General features: G+C 39.3%; 1 protein-coding gene across 1 annotated transcript; it reads right to left on the bottom strand.

The window, feature by feature from the left end:
- Positions 1 to 962: 962 nt before the first annotated feature.
- On the bottom strand, positions 963 to 19,565 carry syt9a (synaptotagmin IXa). The gene is made up of 7 exons (XM_071488242.1): positions 18,836 to 19,565; positions 11,312 to 11,807; positions 10,258 to 10,813; positions 4,214 to 4,334; positions 3,955 to 4,126; positions 3,578 to 3,707; positions 963 to 1,828 (listed from the first exon to the last, which is right to left on the bottom strand). The coding sequence occupies exons 1-7, from the start codon at positions 18,981 to 18,983 to the stop codon at positions 1,760 to 1,762; spliced, it is 1,692 nt and encodes a 563-aa protein (XP_071344343.1). The 5' UTR covers positions 18,984 to 19,565; the 3' UTR covers positions 963 to 1,759.
- Between the last annotated feature and the right edge of the window lie 1,651 nt (positions 19,566 to 21,216).

The following is a 21,216-nucleotide window of genomic DNA, read 5'->3' as shown; positions in this document are numbered from 1 at the left end:
GGCTGTAATGTTTTGATGGAAAGGTGATACAAATGGCAAATGGCTTTCAGTATTTTTATGACTTTTGCTACTGGCTGTTTTGAAAATACAGCTGCTTTGAGGATTGTGCTTACTACTACTAACACATACATTAAACTATACACATAAACTATATGTACCCTGAAGGATATAGTGTGTGCATCTAATAATAAATGAAAGATATTTTATTGCAATTAGAAATTTTTATTGTAACTCACTGCCAGGGCTAGCCTCTCACCAGCACACAAGGCCAAGGCAACAGCAGAAGCCTAAATGTAACAGCAGTCGAGACAAGTGCTGGCTGTAAGCCATTTAAGCAAATTAAATGAGAAAGGAGCATGGGGAGAAGTGAACTGTTCCAAATAGAAGAAAAAAAGGAAAAAAATAAATAAATCATGGTAATGAAGTGCCAGTTGAGAAACTTCTTACTCATCTGGTGAGTCAGAGAAATTGCTTGATGCAAAAACATAAATCAAACTTACAGTCACTTCCTGTTTACGTGCAAAAAAGAGCCATAACACATTCTGTACTCGTCCATGGTTATAGGGTCAACTCAGTTTACCACTTACCAACAACTTGCCAAAATATGAGCAACACATTGGACTGCTTCCAACTTAGACCATAGTCTAAAACTAAATTGTATTTGTATTTGTATTTTGTATTTGTTTTTGTAATTGTAATGTATTTCCATTTATTATGTATTATGTGTAGCCTTCCAAGTTTAGTTTTCCTTTTCCTAAACTGCATTATTGTAGTTTCTAATTTGGCAAAGGTTCATTTCAGAGCTGTGCCTACAGCCATTCATAATCTGCTTACACAAACAGCAGTTCTTCAGATTGAGAAATCCTCTTGGCTACGTTTTTATGGACTGTGCCTCTGATAAGCTAATAGTAAACAGTAGTAGAATTGACATGCTACAAAATAAATGATAACTTTCTTCTAATTTCACAGTTTTCTAATTTAGTTTCCATATTTTATTGTTTCACAGATGTTCTCTCTCAGAAAGGGTTTTTCATATTTCCTGAAATGAATTAAAACAAATAAACAAACAAATAATTAACTACCAAAAAATGAAGACAAAAGTGATTGCACAATTAAATCATGATGCACACAAAAATGGAACAGGCAAAGATCAACAGTGGTGTTTTTTTTTTTCTTTTCTTTTTTTACGGAATAATATTTATTATTACATTTAACGTCTTTCACTTACAGTTACTTTGTCTAGAAATTAACTGTCACTGCACATCAACTGACAGAACAACACATTGTATTCCCGAAATAGAAGTAGAAACAAACAAACGAGGAGAAGATATCCCATCAAACCATGGCCTCATGCACCAATTCACCACCAAATTAAAAAACAGTATGGCAGTTCAACTGGTTGTAAGTACATTGTGCAAATACAGACTCACTTCATTAAAACAAAGTAACAAGACTATGTAAAAAACAGTAACTACTGTATAAACCCAGAAATAGCACAGACTTAAAATGTCTGCATATGCCTGTTGTTTTTCTTATGGGTCATTATAGAAAAGAAAACATCCATCTTTGCGATCATTCAACATGCAACTGATCCAAGTCAACAGAGCTCAAGACAGTTTGTCTATCTTTTCCATAGTAGTTTATGGATGTGTGCATTCCTCTTTCAGGATGTGCGTACAGCATTCAGCAGCACCACACTGCAAAGGTTCAGCCGAGGCTTCAGGTTGATTGGTGCTCTTATGTGAATTCTTGCTCAAGGCTACGGAGAGGGAGGCGTCTTCAGAGAATTACAGGAACCTCCCTGGCTACTTCCTGTGGTCCCCTGGTACTGCACAAATGAACAAAGCAAACGCAATGTAAGAACAGAGTTTTACCATGCATGCACAAAAAAATCCTCTCTCACACAGTCACATTAACAGATGTACAGTCATATCAAATAAAAACACAGCCATTTTTTTAATCACAGCTTTTCATCTTGGAACCTCCAAACAAATGTCTTAACCACCTACAGAGTTATGAATTGGACAGTAAAACAAACAGTGAACGTTGCCCATTTCATTTTTGAGTTTCATGAGGTCAGTTTATTTATGTATTCTCACAGTTTTGTTGGAATAGACCGCAGCACCTTGACTGTTTTATTTGCCAACTGCAAGCAAAAGGATAAAAGCTTTTTGTAGTTAAAGTGGCTTACTTGGCAAACCAGCATGTAAACAGCTCTGCATTTGAAACCTATCAGCATTTTAGGACTACAGTACTTTGCTGTTTGGGAAGTAGCTTGAGGATGACAGGCTTGTGAAGACAGAAAATCTTTGCCTGAAATGACTAGGGAGGAAGTAAATAATAGAGGAGGTTTCTTGAGGCTCAAATGAAGATTTCAAAGCACTACATACCCCTAATAGCTCCAAAAGAAATATAACAAGCTCAGTTTCAAGTCTTCGCTGACACCCACTGTCTCTTTGTATTTTGCAGGCGCAAATCTTTGGTGTGCATACAAACACACAATAAAGCCATTTTTCCAGGCTGAGTGCACAGGTCAGAGATGCCATCCCTCAACTTCTCAGCGTGACTTCCTCTTCTCAGCTGTCAGTTCTATAGTTTGTCTAGCTCTAGTGTCTCATCCACTGTCTATTTTCTGTATTTCCCAACAAATCTCAAGTTTTTCAAAGGATAGATATTTGGCTAATTGCATTTATTTTATTTATCAGATTAAAACCACAAACTGTTCACAGAGAGCTGAGTTGGTTTTCATCTGGAGCCACATGTACCCTAGCATGCCTGTGGCTGCATCACATCAGAGCATTGTCGACTTTGTCTCCCTCCCTAGTTTGTCACTGCACTATCTAAAAAAAGAAAGGAGATAAAGAATGAAAATGAGTGAACTTGCACACTCAAATACAAAGGGCCTGTCCTGTAGAGAGCTCTGTCATGCCAATAAATTACCAAGACTAAAAAAAGCCAGTTTGAAACGTCTAAAAAAATTACACTAGGTAATGTGCATCAAGACTGTCCTGTGAAAAACATGCCCATAGATCATCTGTGCAAACAGCTTATTACAACCCACTGTTACGTTTTATTTTTAGGTGACCTCTAGCGGCCTTTGTAATTATGAGGTGAGCAAAGAAGGAGGTTAGGTGACGTAGTGTAAAGAGCGACGTAGTCAGCATTGGGGTGGATGAACAGGTTGACAAGATGCAGGACTTTCATCCAAGAGACTACTGTTCATTTCCAGTCAATGTTATTTTTGTTATCCACAACCATTCTACAGCCCCAACTGCATGTTTATTATTTTAACCTCTAACCTTATGGAAGTATTCATTTTAATCCTAACCACAATATTTCCCTGAATTTAACTAAGTTGTTTTTGTGCCTATACCTAACCTAACTGTGACTGTTTGATAAGCAAAGCCACAAGCTGATTATTGTAACTATGACAACTAAGGTCCGAGACACTTGCCGCCATGGTGGCATGATTTCAGGAGATGCTCCCATGGGTCGTAACAGAGGAGAAGAAACAGCATCACCCTCTGTGGACTTTTTGGAGGAAACCACTTTACCACTGTTATTAACGTCAACTCACCTCAACCAGAGGATGCCAGTGGGCAACAGGTTTTCGGGGATATGTAAGCATTTCGCTCCAGTGGTCTCGACCAAGGCTGTCTGCATCGTTGCCCACTCGACACACACCGATAACTTCATTATGGCCTACACTGTAGGCACAAGAGGGGGACAGAGAATCAAATGTGATCGCCACCAACCCTGCATTCCAAGAATAATAAGGCATTATATGTACAAAAGAAGTAATAAACTGAAGCTGTTAAACCATTTGTGTGGCAGAAGCCGTTTCAGTCGAAGTTTACAAAATCATTCCAATGCACTTTTTCCTGCTGCAAGTATGAATTAAAAATTATTCTTGCAAGAGGCACAAAATATTCTGAGACTTAAATGAATGAATACCGGTCATAGTCCATCACTGCAATCAAAAGGCTGATCTGCTCTATGTTTTCTGGAGGGACATCAAAGACAATGGCCTCATTATAGACTGGATTCAAAGTGTTCCTCTTCGTCGATGTCTTCCTCTTCTTCAGTCTGCGACCATCACACATTAGTGAAACTTTAACATATGGATCTATGTGGGAAACAGAAAGGGAGGACATTCATTTTCATTCAGATTACCAGTGAGACCCTGTTTTAAACAGTATCAGTTTTTAATTACCAGATGCACCAGTGATATCCATGGCTTTGAGATTGCGAGCCTTTATCATGGTAATAGTCAGTCTCCCTGCAGTAGGCAAGTAACATAGTGAAAACATCAGATCCCCGAGGTCCACGTTATCCTGAAAGACAACACAAAACACATTTACTCTTTCATAAGCTTTAGCTTGATGATAACTTATAGTTTTTGCCATGCAAGTATCTATTGCTTTTATAAAGGCAACTTCACAGCCACTCTTTAAACAATAATAAAAGTACTTTTTTAGTACTTCTGTTCAGAAGTCAAGACTGTCCTCTGTCACATGGCTCTAATAAAAGCCTCCCACATTTCAGCCAACATGGAGACTTCTGTTCACTTGCAGAGAGGCAGAAGCTCACTTATCACTTGCTCTTAAAATAACTCAACTAAAGAAGTGAGAATCAGGAAAGCACACAGACGTGTCTGGTGAAGACAACAGCTCCTACAGTAGAATCTCTTGCTGATCCTCCGGTATGTCAGGATGATTGTGTTAGAAATTTGAATCAGGCATCATCTGCCGTTAACTTTCACTGTAATAATTTGTAAATAGAAACTCTGAGTCTAATCAGTGCAGGAACATAAACCTTGAGAACTAATAATTTGCTGTGTTGCATTGATTTCACAGAGCTGCTCCATTAACTGTGGTTGAGATAATGGAATTGATTTTCTCCAATATATTGGTAGATTAAAGTAGATTGAAATGAGCCTCATATCCTGCATATACATATAACATATACAGTGGGGTCCAAATGTCTGAGACCACATTTGGCTTAGCAGAGTCTGAAGATGTTGAATTATAATTTTATTCTGGAAATAGATCTGGACAAAATGTAAAATATGGCCATCTTTCACTTACACACACTTCTTTCTTTCTTATTTTTAAAAGCAAATCAGACTTTTCTACCATGTGTCAGCATTACTAAGCCTTAATGTCCTCTTCTGTGATATGGCAGTTGTGATCTCTATCTGTAAAAGTGTGTGTGTGAGTGTGGGAGACATCAAAGGAAAGAGAGAGAGATTGTGAGATATTGAGAGAGAGGGAAGAAAAGAAAAAGAGTTGAAGATCTTCCTCCTATCCTGACATGGGTCTTTTGTTACAATCAGAGTCAAGGCTATGGTATGAAGCATTTTAATTTGCATGATGGATTCACTGACATCCAGTCCAGAAAATGCATTCCACATCCCAGAAGGAACCTGAGGGCTTTACATGCTTCATGATCCATTGTCGTTGTGCCCACTCGAGATACAGGTGGGAAGAGAGAGATTAGCGGTGAGTTTTATGTGCTCCAGAATCCCTCATAGGCAACAAATGACATTTATTACCTGCAGGTCGAATGTTACACTGCACTGCAAGTCTCAGATAATTGGCTGTATCCCATATTTCACATGTGACACATACTATACCAGCATATGTCCCAGCACATTAAAAACCAGAATATAAATCAAAATGATAAACAAAACAAAACAAACCGGATTTAATAATAATACATTATATCGCTTTTCTACATAGTCATAAAAATAACATACTTTCTTCCATCAATTTACAATCTGCTTCTACTGCTGAGAAAAACAAACCAAATCTGGCAATGAAACAACCCATATGGTCAATCCCATTGGCAATCATGTCCTAATGATAATCCTGTCATTTCTATCAATTAAGTAAATGAATCTGTACAGTGATTGTGTCAAATGGGCTTACAAAATGCCATACGTCTGTACTTGCATCCAAAGATGATTGGCTTGTGTATGAGGGTACCCATATGTGTGCGGCATGTGTGTAAATGTATGAGAACAAGCATTTGTGCAAGTGTAATAGTCTGTGTGTACTGTGCGTGTGTGTGCGTGTGTGTGAGAGTCTGTGTGCGTGTGTGTGCGTGTGTGTGTATGCGTGCGTGCGTGTGTGTGCGCATGAGCTGAGTAGTGTGAAACTGAAAAAAAAATACTGAACAGTGTGATCATGGAGCACTCGAGATACTGTGAATCTCTGATCCCCATCACCACCTGTCTCATAGTATTATTCTGTCATAACTGGGTAGCATTGATTAAAAATCAGTAATTAAGGGCAGAAGATGCACGTACTTGCTCAGCCAATCTACTGGCCACTGCACTGACTGCACGCAGTGCAGGTCAGGATCACTTTCTGTCAGACATGACCAGTAGGAGAGTGTGGGCATCACCCTCCTTATGTGGGGGAGGTGTTATTGTTGGATTTTGGTGTATGAAAGGACAGTTAAACTGTATTTGAGTGGCCATCCATGACAATTTATGTGTCTATTAATCTGTCAAGCTGGTGTTAAGTTTGTGCACTTCACCCCTGAGCACTTGAGCTGAGCTTTTCCTTGTGCTTAATCAACTGTGCTGCGTTCAGAGAAGACCCATATAGATAAAGATGAGCTGACCTGAACTAAGCTAAGTTGACCTGAGTTGAGTTTGGAAATGAAGTATGACCGTCAGTATGCACCAATCAAACTGCAAACTTAACTAAAGGAAATGTTTTGAACCTTTTATTCAAAGATTTAACTCTACAATTTATAAAGATTTAGAAGAGTCATAAGATTTATTATGTTTCTTGGAGCGATCCCTTCCATTTTCTATGTGTACTTTATTGTAAGGCAAGATGTCAATCAACACCACACAAGTGAATAAACTTCACATGTAAACATTTTTGAACATTCTACTTATTTTTGTCACCTTTTCGTTCTCAAAACCCAGTTAGAATTTCTATGTATCATGAAAGTGGGACACAGCTGCTGACTTTGTGGATGCCAAGTGGGGTTATTATGGCCATATATGTGACTTGTACTGTCTAAAGGGATGAGCTTGGCCTAGTTGACCATGAAACTACACATACATTTCGGTGCAGTAAGTGTGGTCTACCTTATAAAGACTGTTGAAATGTTCCATGAAACTTTCCTTTGCTTTCACCATTCACAGGTTGCACAAATATAGCAGCTGCAGTGTGTATGTGTGCGTGACTGAGAGAGAAAGAAAGAGAGAAGCTGAAAGCTTCTGGCCACCTGTATTTTTAGAGACCATGAGTAGGAAGCTGTTAATGGTTTCGAGCATACTGTAAGACTTTGTGCATTAAACCATTGCCTGCCAAGTTGATATCTGCTGCTATCAGTAGCCTACAGAGTGGATAGACATGCCCCATGTTACACATTTGAGCTCAACACTGAGGTCTCATGAATTTTAAAAAAACTGCAACAAAAATATTAGATGCTCACATTCCAATAGAACAAAGGGCAAAGTCAGTTTAGGGAGAAAATACTGGTCACTCTTCTTTTACCATGGACAGTAGATTGTGTGGACAAATACAGCAATCTTAATCAGGCAAAGAAAAACACAACTGCATGATGGCACACAGTGCATGCAAGAAGTTTTCTGGGTTTGAACCTGCCGGCCGACATGGGGCCTCTCTGCGTGTCCTCCTCGTGCCTGTGTGGGTTGGGTTAATTGGCAACTCTAAACTGCCTGTAGGTTTGAATGTGAGAGTGAATGGTTGTTTATTTCTATGTGTCAACCCTGTGATAGACTGGCAACCTGTCCAGGGTGTCCAGCACCAATTGCGCAATTTAAACTGGAATTGGCTGCAATCCCACCCGCCACCCTGTGATCACTGTGTAGAAATGAGCATGACCACAATGGCACCTAAACAATCCTGCTATGTCTAAGCTTTTACATCATAAGAGTAATATTGCAAACTACTGTAACCTTTCTCTCTGCATACATTTGCAACCACAAGAAACCACAATTGTGACAATAAACTTGTATGATAATGCAACTTATTGGTGGGATGAATGCTCTTCAAAAACAAATATACCAACACTGACACTGTCATTCCTTATAGCTTTCTGACATTGCCCAACATCCCATAAGGTAGAGTGTTTCTACTTGGTTGCCTCGTTCTTTATAATAGGCTGCTTTTCTTTCTTTCTTTCTTTCTTTCTTTCTTTCTTTCTTTCTTTCTTTCTTTCTTTCTTTCTTTCTTTCTTCCAGATGATCACATGGCTTTTATGTGACTTTACCATTATCAGGACATGTTCAGCAGATGCCTTTCATATATAGGCTATTTCTGCTCTTGTGAAACAAGACTACCATCTGGCAGGTATAACAAGATTTTTACAAAAAATATGAAACACAATGGAGCAGTTATTCTGAATGAAAGCATGAATAATAATGAAAATGAATATGACAATTAAATGCTGCAGCTCTCTTCTGTGAGAGAGCAAAGCAGAAAAAACGTGTTCACAAGTTTCAAGGTTTTTAAGAGGTTTCCTTTTTTTTGTCTCCCAGCTAAATTACACACATCACATTACTACGGTAATTATATTTAGCCTGGATTGACAGGTGGATCAGTGAGACACATACAGTAAATTCAGGTTACCAAGGTGCAAAGCTCATTAAACTGAAATGGCTGCTGTGCAGGAAAGTCATTTGCATATGCTGCACAGAACAGAGCTGCAGGAGACAAGCCTGGACACGAACACAGGCAGAGGATGCTTTGCTTATTAGATACACAACATACTTACACACAGAGACACAACACACATACAGGCGCTCAGCTCCCATGCTGCTCTCGATACTGTAGAGTGTGCCAGGTAGTTGCTATTACATTTCAGCAATTGACAAAGATTGCCAAATTGCCAAAGATTTGAGTTGTCAACTTGGGCTCTATATTAATGGCTCAGGACATCAGTTCTGTTGGTCATGATAACAATGTACTCACAAAACATATGGCTGACATTTCTGATAATTGATAATCCCCGCCAGACCTATTTTTAGCTGTGTTGCCACGTAAGTGTGCCGTGTAACATAAGTTATTACTTTCACTTTAATATTATCATGTTACCAGAGCTATGGAAATTTAACCCATGGTGTAAAAAAAGTATAGTTTTCCTTTAAACCACTCTACCTCATTGATCTTGCTTCACTGACCTCCCTGCAATGAAATGAATTGTCGGTAGAAATCAATAGTGTGGAGTCTTATTAATGCCACTTATGCATGCCACTAAGAGTGGAATCAATTGTACATTACAGCTAGTTATGCTCACACACTGAGATGCATGTCAATAAAACAATCACTGGAAGCATAAACGCATAAATATTTGCACACATTTTCCTTGACACAATAGATTTGTCAGAAACCTTTCAGATGTATTATTGTGTCACTAACAGGGAACAGTTCAGAAACATTCTGAAGAGTTTAGACTTGAGTGGACAGTGACATCAAGCAACAGGGACTAGAAAAGCGCAGTAATTCTGGTATTGATGAACTAAAGTACCACCTTCATCCTCAAACCCAACATACTCACACACACACACACACACACACACACACACATTGTTGGTAAGGCAACATAGCAAAGGGCTTTAAATCCTGTTGACCCTAGATTTTATGGGTGGCCCCAGCAGAGGGCACTGAATTTAGATAAGTAGTAAATGATACAGTAAATGTGTTTCCTAATGAAGTGAATGTCTCTTTCTGTAATGTGTATATTAATAATATTTGTCACAAAAGGAAGGGATTTTGTTAAACAGCTATCTCAAGTGAAAGAAACCTCTGCATATGTGCTACAAAGACTGAGGAACACAATAAAGCGCATGTACAAAAAATATTAGATATCAGTACAGATGCCTGAGAAGTACTGTCTGTAGCAACTAGTCTGTAAAATACTTCAGGGGGATACTTTGCCTGGTATTTATCAGATACTTCATTCAGTGCTACAAGACTCTCCATCTCACAGCAGAGAGAGACATGGTGTTGAGTTATCAAGAGAAATCCTCTTTTTCAGAGTGAGACCTATTCACCTTATCTTCCAACGAATTTTTGTCTTGTTTGTTCAGAGCTGACAGCTCAGTGTATTTAAAAAGCAAACATTTTTATTCCATACTATATACGGACTGAAATGTGGACCAGATATGTCAGTAAAGTTGGAGCAAATCTACTCTTTCCTTGTGTGGTAAAAATTCAAAATTAAATACAATATAACCCATCAACCATTTTGAACAGAGTGCTGACTCACCGAGGAGACATACTGGATGTCCCGGCAGAGTTTTGTCTCCCTGGGGAAATCTGCCAGATCCAGGAAGTTGTCCACAACTACTTGGCCAATAATGTCATGGCGTGAAAAGCGGTCGAAGTCATAGACACTGAAGTGTAGCTTACGTGTCGGAAGCTCAGAGTACGCCACAGGAAACAGGAAGACCTCATCAAACACAGGGTTCAGCGTCTTGCGATGCACCTTGGTCTGGTGCTTGGTCTTACGATCAGGCAGCAGGTAGATTTTAACATAAGGGTCAGAGGTACCAGAGAAGTCCTTAGCTGGGAGGTCCTCTGCTTTGTGGATCTTAACTATTAGCTGTTCCAGGTCGCAGTCAAATTTGAGGATGAAGTGGAGGCATCCACAGCCTCCTCCTCTGCGATTGCCTTCATCTCCCTCAAGGGAGCGCTGTTTGTAGAGCTCAGGTTTGAGACGGCCCAGGCCCAGCCCCATTCCAGTGAGGGAATCCTGCCTCTGGAACTGGGCAACGTTGAAGTCTGGGTTAGACAGGTTCATATGTCTACGAATGGACCCTTGTCTGTGGACAGGGGAAATCAACAAAAAACATCATCATACAACATCAAGAGGTTGAATCACAAAAGACAGGTAGACATTTATGTCCACGTTAGACAGTTATGCATGAAAACCACACACAATCCACTAAAAACACTGTGTGCCAGTGCAGGAAGTAGTGTGCCCCGTATGTAGCCAGGCAGAAAGTAAAAGTGTGTGTGGGTTGGACCACAATTCAAATTCTGTCACAGACCTCAACCACAACCATTTCCCTAACCACAAACATGCCATAGCTGCCATACAGACGTATTGTAGCAACCATTTCAAAAGTGTTGACATTAAACAAGGTCTTGCAGAATCACCTAACATTGATGTTTTGGTCTGATGTAGCGTTGAGAACCATGCAGTAGAATACTCATTATTTCAAATACAAATGAATATAAGCGTTAGATGGAAGCAGAAGAATTACAGGTTTCTCAATAATTCTGTCTGAGCCAAAGAAATTAAAAAATCTGATACTGACCCAATTTCAGACATTGAACGACCGGATGGTGGGGGTTCAGTGGTCTGTCTCTGCATACGAGGGTTAGTGTGAACCCCATTTTCCCGACTTTTACTCTGGGCGTCCAGTGGGATGTCTGGAGATGTGTGACTGATCTTCATAGCTGCCTCAGGTGTGGCCATGACCACAGGTGGTGGTGAAACGGGAGTTACTGGAGCCTCCACTGACACAACAGATGCCACAGGAGTGGGCTCTCTGGCAATGGAACAGTGTGAGGACTCACGGCGGTTGTGCATCGGGGGGTCCACAGCTGTGTAAACTGGCTGTCTGGGTGCGGGCTGTGAGGGCAAAGGGCTCATGGTGGGATTGAGGTGCCCATGAGCCTCTTTTGTGGTGGGGGAGAGCCCACGCTCCCTCCATGGTATCCAGCAGAGCTTCCAGGAGACAAAAAGGGAGACCCCAAACAGGGCCAGGCCACATGCAGTCACGACCAGTGACAGCAGACTCACTGATATATCTAAGAGGATGAGACACAGAGACACAGGAAATAAGGATCTGACAGTGATTTATTGCAAAACTATACCTTTACCCCATTTACCATTATCATTAGCAACTCTGATATATTAAGTTGTTTGAAAACCATTAAAACAATGAATAATTATTTAATTACAATAACATTTGTGAGTATGTGATATCTGATCTGATAGCTGATTTTTCATTTGGTTGTGGTGTTACAAATCATGCTCCTTTGCATTACCAAACAAAAAAACTTGATTAATTATATCTGTGGAGTTTGCTTTCTGTGAGATTTTCTCAATTTCTGTCTTGTTACAAAGAATCCCAACAAGATTAATTAGGATTAACAACATATATTTAATTATCCTCTGGAGCCCCATATCTGTCCCCCAAGTGGAGTGTGTCCCATGCTGTTATTTTCATTCCTTTGGAGATAACTGCACAGTAATAGTGTGTTAAAACAAAAGAAGTATTACATTCCTGTTCATATGCATACATTGTAGTGTGGTCAGGGGGCCGAGCTGTTATTTTAATCACAAGAAATTTAAATGTTTATAACAATTTTGGAATATAAGATATATAAGTCTAAGGTTGCAACTGTATCATTGTTTAAATAAATGAACACAAAGTGAAAAATGGCTAGCTAATCAGCTAATTCTAGCTAGCAAGCTAATTCATTTTGAATTTATCTTAAAAGTTGTGAGACTTAGAAGAGAAATTATGTCAAAAGCAAAATGTCTTCTTCTTGGTGTATTGACTTTAGCTCTACAGGTTTATCTCCTCTGCTAAAGCAGTCATGATGCAAAGCACACACCAGCAAACTGAAGGTGTCTGTCATTATTTAACCATGTTATGAAACACTACCACAAAGTCTTCTGAAGTGGTGGTTCAACTAGACATTCTCCAGTAAAAATGCTGTGGTAACTCTCATACACAACATAAATTTATATTAATGCACTAGTGGGCAAGAGCAGAAGCAGTGGCTGTGGGAGTATAAAAGTTTTACAGGAGTATCACACAACGGGCCTTAGAATGTCAGGTAAGAGTTCATGGTTTCAAAGCACGACACTGAATATTACTGCAGTTTGTTTGTTTACACCAGCACAGGGTGTGCAAGTCACCATGGGAAGGAAGGAGAGGTGTGGACTGAGAGAGTCATCAAGTGCTTTCTGATTCATCTGAAGAAGTGGGTGACTTTCCCCAAAACCATTCGTTCTATGACTCGATGGAACAATAACACGAGTTTTGTGAACTCTTCACCAATCAAAAGATTTTTTTTTATTTGATTTTTTTCTTTTCACCTGACTATTTTCTTTTATCCTGCCTTTGCAACAGTGTCAACACACAATACTCTGTGAAGTAAAACACTGAGGTGAGAAGCTTCACCTTTGCCACAAACTTGCTTTCATATTTTACAAAGATGATGTTACTTGTGGTGATGTTATGTCAGACCCCAGAGAGGTGCAATTCCCTATTATACCTGCTGTGAATAAAGGGCTGTGCTGTGTAAAAAGTACTGTCAACACCAATCACAGACTTATGAGAGACCATATGAAAATCTGTTTTATTTAACAATATTTACAGCTGAAAGAAGAAATGTGTCAGTTTCTGTAGTGGACTTGTTAAACATGTCACCAGTTTAAAATCATGTTTATGAGGAATGGCCATAAAAATAAGTACAGTCATCAAGCTGATGAAATAATGTAAAGTATATTTTGTTCTTTTCATATAATAAACAGTATATTAAACCTACTAATAATTAAATGAACAGCTTTCTATGTCAGTGTTCAATCATGAATCAATCGTGTTTATGCATTTAAAGCCATACATTTTCTTTATATACACTGATCTGGCATTGGTGCACAGCTAGAACAGAACCTGAACAGGATTTATGGAGTGAAATCAAAGACATGTCTTTTGGTTTAGTGCAATAAAATAATGGAAAATTAAGATATTGCTTAATGTTTAATGAACTGTTCAGAGCTGGTCCTGAACAGTCTTCTCATGAACTACTCACATCTGCTGATAGACCTCATGAGTAGGGGTTAAGTTAGCATATAGGTCACATCATAATAAGGATGGAGTATATACTGTATGTTAGATTAGTTTTCATGACTATCTCTCACTATGTGTAATTATGTAATTATAAATTATCACACCTGTTATATGCTGTGCCCCCTCACTCCCTGTGCTCTTATGCATACTTGAGTTTTCAAGAGGGAAAAAAAGATTAATTATTAAGTGATGATTAATCACTCAGACAATGAGATAACAGGCAATGAATTCAGTTCACAACATGACTAACTGTTATCTTCGTCATAACAAAGTGGGCACATGAGCGATATGGTGTCTTACCACTGCATCTTAATTAAATCTAATCTTAAACTGTACCGTTACGTCCACTGAAGGGAAAACTACAACAAACTGTTGTTTCGCAATTAGTAGATCATATTGTGGTAGAACAATAACTAACATCATATATATTGTTTTGTACTTTAAATGGCCAGACCATCCCATTTGGTAGCCATCAGGAGCAAAAGGTACACGTATTGCATCGCTAGCCTGTACATTGAAAGAGTCACTGGTTCTTTTTGAACTGGCTGTGAGACGATTCCTTTCCTTTAACCACACTGAAAAAGATGGGAGAGCCACAGTCCTCATTCTGTGCAAAAATGCATTTTAAAGTTCAGCTCAACCTAAATTACTCTATTTTTTAGAGTAAAATTCCATCTTTGGGTTTCCTGGGATAGCAACACAAAGAGGGAATTTTGTCCTACAAAGGCTACACTTGATCTCACTAACTCTGATCATGAAGCATCACATTAGCTTTGTCGGAAATTTGTAATACAGGTTTTTCTGGAGGAGGAGAGCAGAGTTGCAGTCACATCACAATTAGTATGGGCAGGAGGAATGATCATCTTTCCATGTTCAGTGTGCATACAGGCATGTAAGAACTGGATGAAGATAGTACTACCTCGATGACTTTTACTGAATTATGACTGTGTGATTTTTAAATGGTCTGTAATCACATTATTTACCTTTCATGACAATGTTATTACTTGTGTTACATGTTGATCTTTTTTTTCCCTATGATGCCAAGTAATGCTAACAAATCCATTTATTTATTTATTTTTTCTGGGACAACTGAATATTGTTTTACTATAATGTTAATATGCATGTGCCAGAGTGAACTGTTGCCCAGCAACAACTGTTGTTGGAGAAGATAGTTTGAAGGTGGGAGGAGAGACATTTTAGGTGAAGATTATCCTATATTATTTGTAGGCAAACCTGTCCAGTGATGGTTTATGCATTGTTGATCTACTGACTATCTTATTATGGTGTATGATTCCATATTCCATATTCCTGCAAAATGTGTTTTTAATAGCATCAGTCTGCTGTTTCCCCCTGACCATGTAAATTCTTAGCTGTGCAAGGGCAGTGATACTGACTTATCCAATGTTTGTGCTGTCAACAGGACATTAGTTACCTATAGTAATAAAGCAAAGGGATTTTGTGGCTACCATCAGTGCGCAGTCACTGTTGATGAAGCTGTATATGGATGCTTTAAAAATTCAGAAGAAAAATAATTAGTGTATAATCAGTGTAATTATTTGAATCACAATAATAAGTAAAATTATGCCATTTCAGTCATTAGAGACAGTAAGAATTGTTTTTTATGAGTAACTAACCTATTATTGCTTAGCACATCATATTGCTTTATTAGCCAAAAAACTCAATTTCAAAAGAAAAGTCTTCTGATATAGTTCAAAAGAGATATTAATCATAATAATAATCATAATACCACCATAAAAGGTAGATACCCCCATCATGATTACCAGACTAGAGAATGTGCATAGATAATAACAATTATGGATTTTTTTTCATGAGCTAACAAACTTGCCATTTATCTTTTCACTGATTAGCTGACTTTATAATTTGTTAAACAGCAATGTGATGTACATAATAACAGGTAGTATGTGAAAAAGAGTTTGATGTGATCTAAAATTGTATGATTTGTACTTGGCTGTGCCAAAAGTAGCTTTTATTTAGAATTTGAAAACTGCACACTATTCTCCTCCTGAGACCTGACGCTTCATCTACTTGATATGACAGACACAGGATCTTTCTCCAAGAGAAAACACATGTTTTTAAAAGAGTAACTCAAATCACAAAACATCTTATGCAACCAGGAACCATCTTGAATTGAATTATGCCTGGCAAGTTCTACGACACATCTGATGCAAAGCCAACATTTAAAACTGAAACATCTACTAAGAAATGCTGTAAAACTTTAAAACATTTGTGAGGCCATTCACATGCATATTAGTTGAAAGTAAATGAGACGGTACAGTATGTCACACCACATTCAGTCACAGCAAATCTGCAAAAACAATTCAGCATTTTTTCATTATATGTTATAGGTAAGGTAACCCATCCTCCAAATCCAGCAGTACTGCCTTATATTGGCCTGGCTCTGTGTGTGTAGGCGCTGTCATAAGACCATGCACAGTAACTCAGACAAACTGTCCTTTCTGCACTCTGAGATTCTGTGAATACCACAGTATGTGTGATTTGGGGAGAATAATGTGGAGAAATCGAGGGACTTGCTATCTGAGGACACTGAGCCCACAGTCAGCCTGGCAGGCCGCCCAGGTGCTGCCTGGCAGAGAGGAATTTATAGACATCTGGAAGGATTCAGAGACTGCATTACAACAAATAGACTGGACCAAATTTAGAGCGCAGGACCTTCAAAGGTGCAATAGTGTAGGAGGCAGGCAAATGCTGAAAAAGCAATATATGGAACTTCTACCTGCTGAGATGTTATTATTCACCTTAATCATACCTCCACAGGTGTAAACTGCACATATACAATCATTAGGAAAACGCTTAATTTAGACAGTTAATATCAACACAGAGTACGCAATGGTCTACATTAAACATGTAATGGCTCTGACTGGTGGTCTTCATGGCCCTGATTACTTTCCATCTTCATAGGATGCTTGTTGCATTAACCCAGTTTGTTCCTGCTTTAGAAACCACTTTTAAATGTTGTGCACACACTGAGCACCCAGTTCCCCTAGCATAGCCTGATGACTGGAAACCGGGGGAAACAGCTAGCTTGCCGCTGTCCAAAAATAACAAAATCCAACGACCAACACTTATGAAGCTCATTCACCAGATAACTCAAGATGCCATCTATAACTCAGGAATTGGTTATTACAGTGATTCCAAAATGACATGAATGTAGTATTAATCTAGGCAGGGATCTGTTACTTCCTGGAGTTGTGACATCATTATGAGCGTTCCAGGCAAAATGCAGAGATTTCAGAAAGTCTGACCAACAAACAGTCCAGCACATAACCCCCAGTAAAACTGCAACTTGTCATTTTCACACCTCTAACATTGAAAGACTAGTTGTTACCCCCTGCTAAGTTAGGCTAACTACTGTAGCTGAGGCTTTTTTTTTATTACCAGATAGATATGAGAGTGGTGTTGATCTTCTCATCTAACTCTCATTAAGAGAGCTAATAACCATATTTCCCAAAATGTCTAATTATTCCTATAAAGGTTATACGGTCAAATCAATCTTGACCACCGCATGAAGAGAGGAGGAACTTTACTCTGTGCTTTCGAATTACCTGACTTAACTGAGGACTCTGACTATATTTCATCTGACAGACATATTTGACAAAAACATTTCCATATAAATAACATTTACCAGTTTGGGCTAAGTTGCCAAAGGAACATTATGTTTTATGTCCATGAAAAACACATAAATAGTCATGAGCTGTACTGTTAAGAAAGACACTGAATCCCACCCCCCCCCCCCCCCCACCCCCTCCACCCCTCTCAGTTTTATCTTTGTCCTTTGTCAATCTGTCATGGGTGCAACCATCATACTGGGTGATAGCCAACATGCCAACTGGAACTGAAATTAAACCTCACAGGCAAGCCATCCTGATAGCTAATCTCACTACCGTACTGTAGCAATTCCACTTTTGAAACTGACAAAGTGCAATGGAAAAGACAAGGCAGGATCGGCCTATATGATGAATGAGAGAGAGAGCAGAGAGCTGTGAGATTAGGGACTAGGAGCAAACGATGAGGAAATAAGAAGGGAAAGGTTGGAAAGGAAAGGGGTGGGAATTCACGAATGGCTTTCATGTGGTGAATAGTGGTTATTAATAGTAATGGAAGCAGAGTGAACTGAGTAAGTATGTGGAGGACTGCAGTTACTGTTCTTTCTCACTCCTTCAAATGATGTCCCTCGCTTTTTCTCTGTTCTCGGTGCACAGACACTCTTACAGTCATGTACTCATGCCATGCAGATGAAGGTGGTTATCCTAGGTGGAGGTGTTGATGATAATCGTGGTCACATTAATTCGTTTTCTGCAATACAGTTATGTTTAGAAAGTTCAGCAGCGTACATGCACTTAGTACATGTTTCATGCAGCCTGCATAGGGTTTTGGTAAGACGAATATTAATGAGGTAAACTTTCAAAGAAGTAGGATACAATAGGTGTGCCACAGTAGTCTCCGCAACCGGCGAGCGCAGGGACAAGCGCATCTCATCCATGGGAGAACGCATCCAATTTAATATGATGTGTCATTCCGCAAATACACGATATCACTACCGGCATGTGTACACGAGTGTCAAGAATGAATTAGACTAATACCACACAGTTTGAATCTTGCACAACGTGGATATAGAATTTAAAATGTTACACACTAAATGTGGCTCTCAGTAAAAAAAAAGGGAAAAAAAAGAGTCTGTTGCTCTGTGTGTGCATTTCTGTGGCAAGAAAATTCACACAGTCTAATTAAACGGGATAATTAGTGAGCAAATGAATGTGAGGGAAAATTGTGCGGAATGGATTATTCAAAAAAAAAAAAAAAAAAATGATGCACTCAAACCAACAGCTTAGACCACTCGTTAAGTTTCAGACACAGAATGTTCAATGAAAAAAAGTGACATGCGCATTTACAGTTCAATCCAATGCGACCCCTGAATCAAGCGTGATGCCTCACCTGAATCCGAGTAGCGTGGCCTGGCGAGGTCTCGGAAATAGTAGATAAAATCCAGGCAGTTTTCGTTTTGCACTTCACCTTTCGAACAAAGATCTGACAGGAGTTCAAGTGCCTTTTGACAAATCTCGTCATCTCTGTCTCCAGGCATTTCCCACCAGCATCCTTATAAATGAAGGGTCTCTTAGGCACCACCACACCACTCCGCCCGCCTGACAGTCACCTAATCCACGCTGCTCAGGGCGGTTTCTACGGTCAGCCACTCATCCGGCGGCACGCCTACCCACAAGATGGAATCGTTGTATTAGAAAGAAGGGACAAGACACTAGTCCAAGTTATCCAGAGAGCAAGTAGCCTCCCCCACATGCGGGAAACAAGAGTTTTTACGAAGCATTCAGTCGCACCGTCCCCTCACACACTGCCGTTCCGGTTGAAATCCACCGGTTGAATCCAAGCGTCGCCGCTGCGGCGCCGTGCGCTGTCCAGGGTGCTGAAATGTGTGCGCGCTGCAGAGCCGGACCCACGCCACGGTGAATCCTCGCACCAGGCGGTCCGCTGTCGTGTAAACGTCGCCGCGCCTTCAAGCGGCAGCGAGCTCAGGAAAAGTTGAGCAGCATTTTAACCACATGGAGAAACAAGTGGATGTGAGAGCAGCACTAGCCTACCTGTGGCAAACGCTGATCACTTCTCTGCTAAGACGAGCTTGGTGTGGTCTTACGTGCCTGCACGTGGCCAATCAGAGGATGACAAGATTATTTATTTATTTATTTTTTATTTATTTATTTATTTTTCGTTGTGTGAAATCAGTTTTCCTTCTTTCTCTTTTCTTGTCCTTTTTTTTTTTTTGGCTACAACGAGTGAGATATATGCTCCAAATCCACTCATATATATTGTTGCATAATTTAAGCATAGTGTAAATTAACTTGAGGGAGCCGCAGCATTAAAACCAAAAAAGAAGAAAGCACCAGAAAGAAAATAAATGTTTTTTCTTGTTTTTTTTTTTGTTTGTTTTTTTTCTCAGTGAGCACTTCATGTCGTGGTCCTGCCAAAACAGCTGCAGCTATGGATTCATCTGCAGTGACATCCATGATCTGTCCTGCCACACACTGAACTAATTAGAAATTAGGAACAGGCACTTGCATGTAGAGAGGGGGTATTTATTTATCCTCCTGTCTTTATTTTCTTTATTGTTCCTAATCGTTTCTGGACCGCTCAGGGCATAATTATAATCAGCAGCTCCATATATTTCTCATGGGACAATCAATGTCAATATTTCAAAGAGTGCGCGTTGTTGTGCTGTCATTCCTGTTATTAAGTAGTCTTTCTGACGGCACACAGTCAATTTCACCTTCACTGAGTCCATTTCAGTGATCGACAGGCAGAGTAATTATGCCATAGATTCTATGTGGTTGCAGGGTGCATACCATTACACTTGAGTGGAAAAAGTAATAGCCAGTTTGTGGCATACATCATACAAAGATATGTGCTGTAAGCTAAACTATAGCCTGTAACTGAGAAATAATCTCATACATCATATAAGATGTTCCTTTAATGTAGAGGGGATGTATAGAAATCATTAATGGGGTTACTGTGAAAAAAGGTAAGTTCAAAGAGGATGCCACAAGAGCAAAGTATAATAGAATTTCCCATACTTAATTATATATACTTATATGATACTTATCGATATATATAAGAGATTCAAGAGCTTCCACACTTACTGGGATATTGAAAAGGGACAAACAGAACAAGAGATACTAAGAGCGTGAGGGAGGGGCAGATAAATGGCCTTGCTGTGATTTGGTGATTTTCATGCTTGTTTCACTAACAACAAAGACCCCAGCAGTCATCTCCCATCAAAGATGAACACAACTTCTAATGAGCTGTTCCCTGTGTGCATTTATCCTGTTGCACTGCTGTCTTACAAATGGTGTATACTCTTAACTTGTAATAATGGGTTGCCTAGCAGGTATTCTAAAAGACTTTATCTCCTCACAGCAGAACATGTGACTGTGGTTAGCAATGTGATTTATGTAAGATATTTTGATCTTCTTTGAACAGGTGGGAGTTTTGTGAGTGGAGAGACAAGTAGATGATGACAGTTATGTGTGGTTATTGTGAGTGTGTGTGTTTTTCATTAAATAAACGTTCACACATAAGTCAAGTTTCTTGGAATATTGGTATCCAAACACAATTCCCATTCATGCCATATCATTTTTTTCTACTCCCTACTACCCCTTCTTAAATCTATTATCATTTTGGCTGGCCAAAAGAGTATGAGCCATCATCCAGTAATCAATCAATCTACCAGCCTTGCAGATACTTGTGATGCCAGAGTTTCAGAGGAAACTGTGTCATCAGATAAGTGGCATGGAAAACCATGTGAC

The sequence above is a fragment of the Trachinotus anak genome, unplaced genomic scaffold, assembly GCF_046630095.1.
Source record: "Trachinotus anak isolate AG129_WGS33_773 ecotype Australia unplaced genomic scaffold, CSIRO_AGI_Tana_v1 ptg000011l, whole genome shotgun sequence".
Taxonomy (NCBI): domain Eukaryota; kingdom Metazoa; phylum Chordata; class Actinopteri; order Carangiformes; family Carangidae; genus Trachinotus; species Trachinotus anak.
This window is presented reverse-complemented; position numbering and strand designations above follow the sequence as displayed.

Bases quoted from the DNA above. Each gene is read 5' to 3' on its own strand.
- syt9a (XM_071488242.1), bottom strand. From the start codon at position 18,983: ATGCCTGGAGACAGAGATGACGAGATTTGTCAAAAGGCACTTGAACTC. The intron at 10,814-11,311 runs GTCAGTATCAGA...CCCTGTCCACAG, and splicing joins CGTTCAATGTCTGAAATTGG to ACAAGGGTCCATTCGTAGAC. The intron at 3,708-3,954 runs GTATTCATTCAT...TTGTGCCTACAG, and splicing joins GCAGTGATGGACTATGACCG to TGTAGGCCATAATGAAGTTA.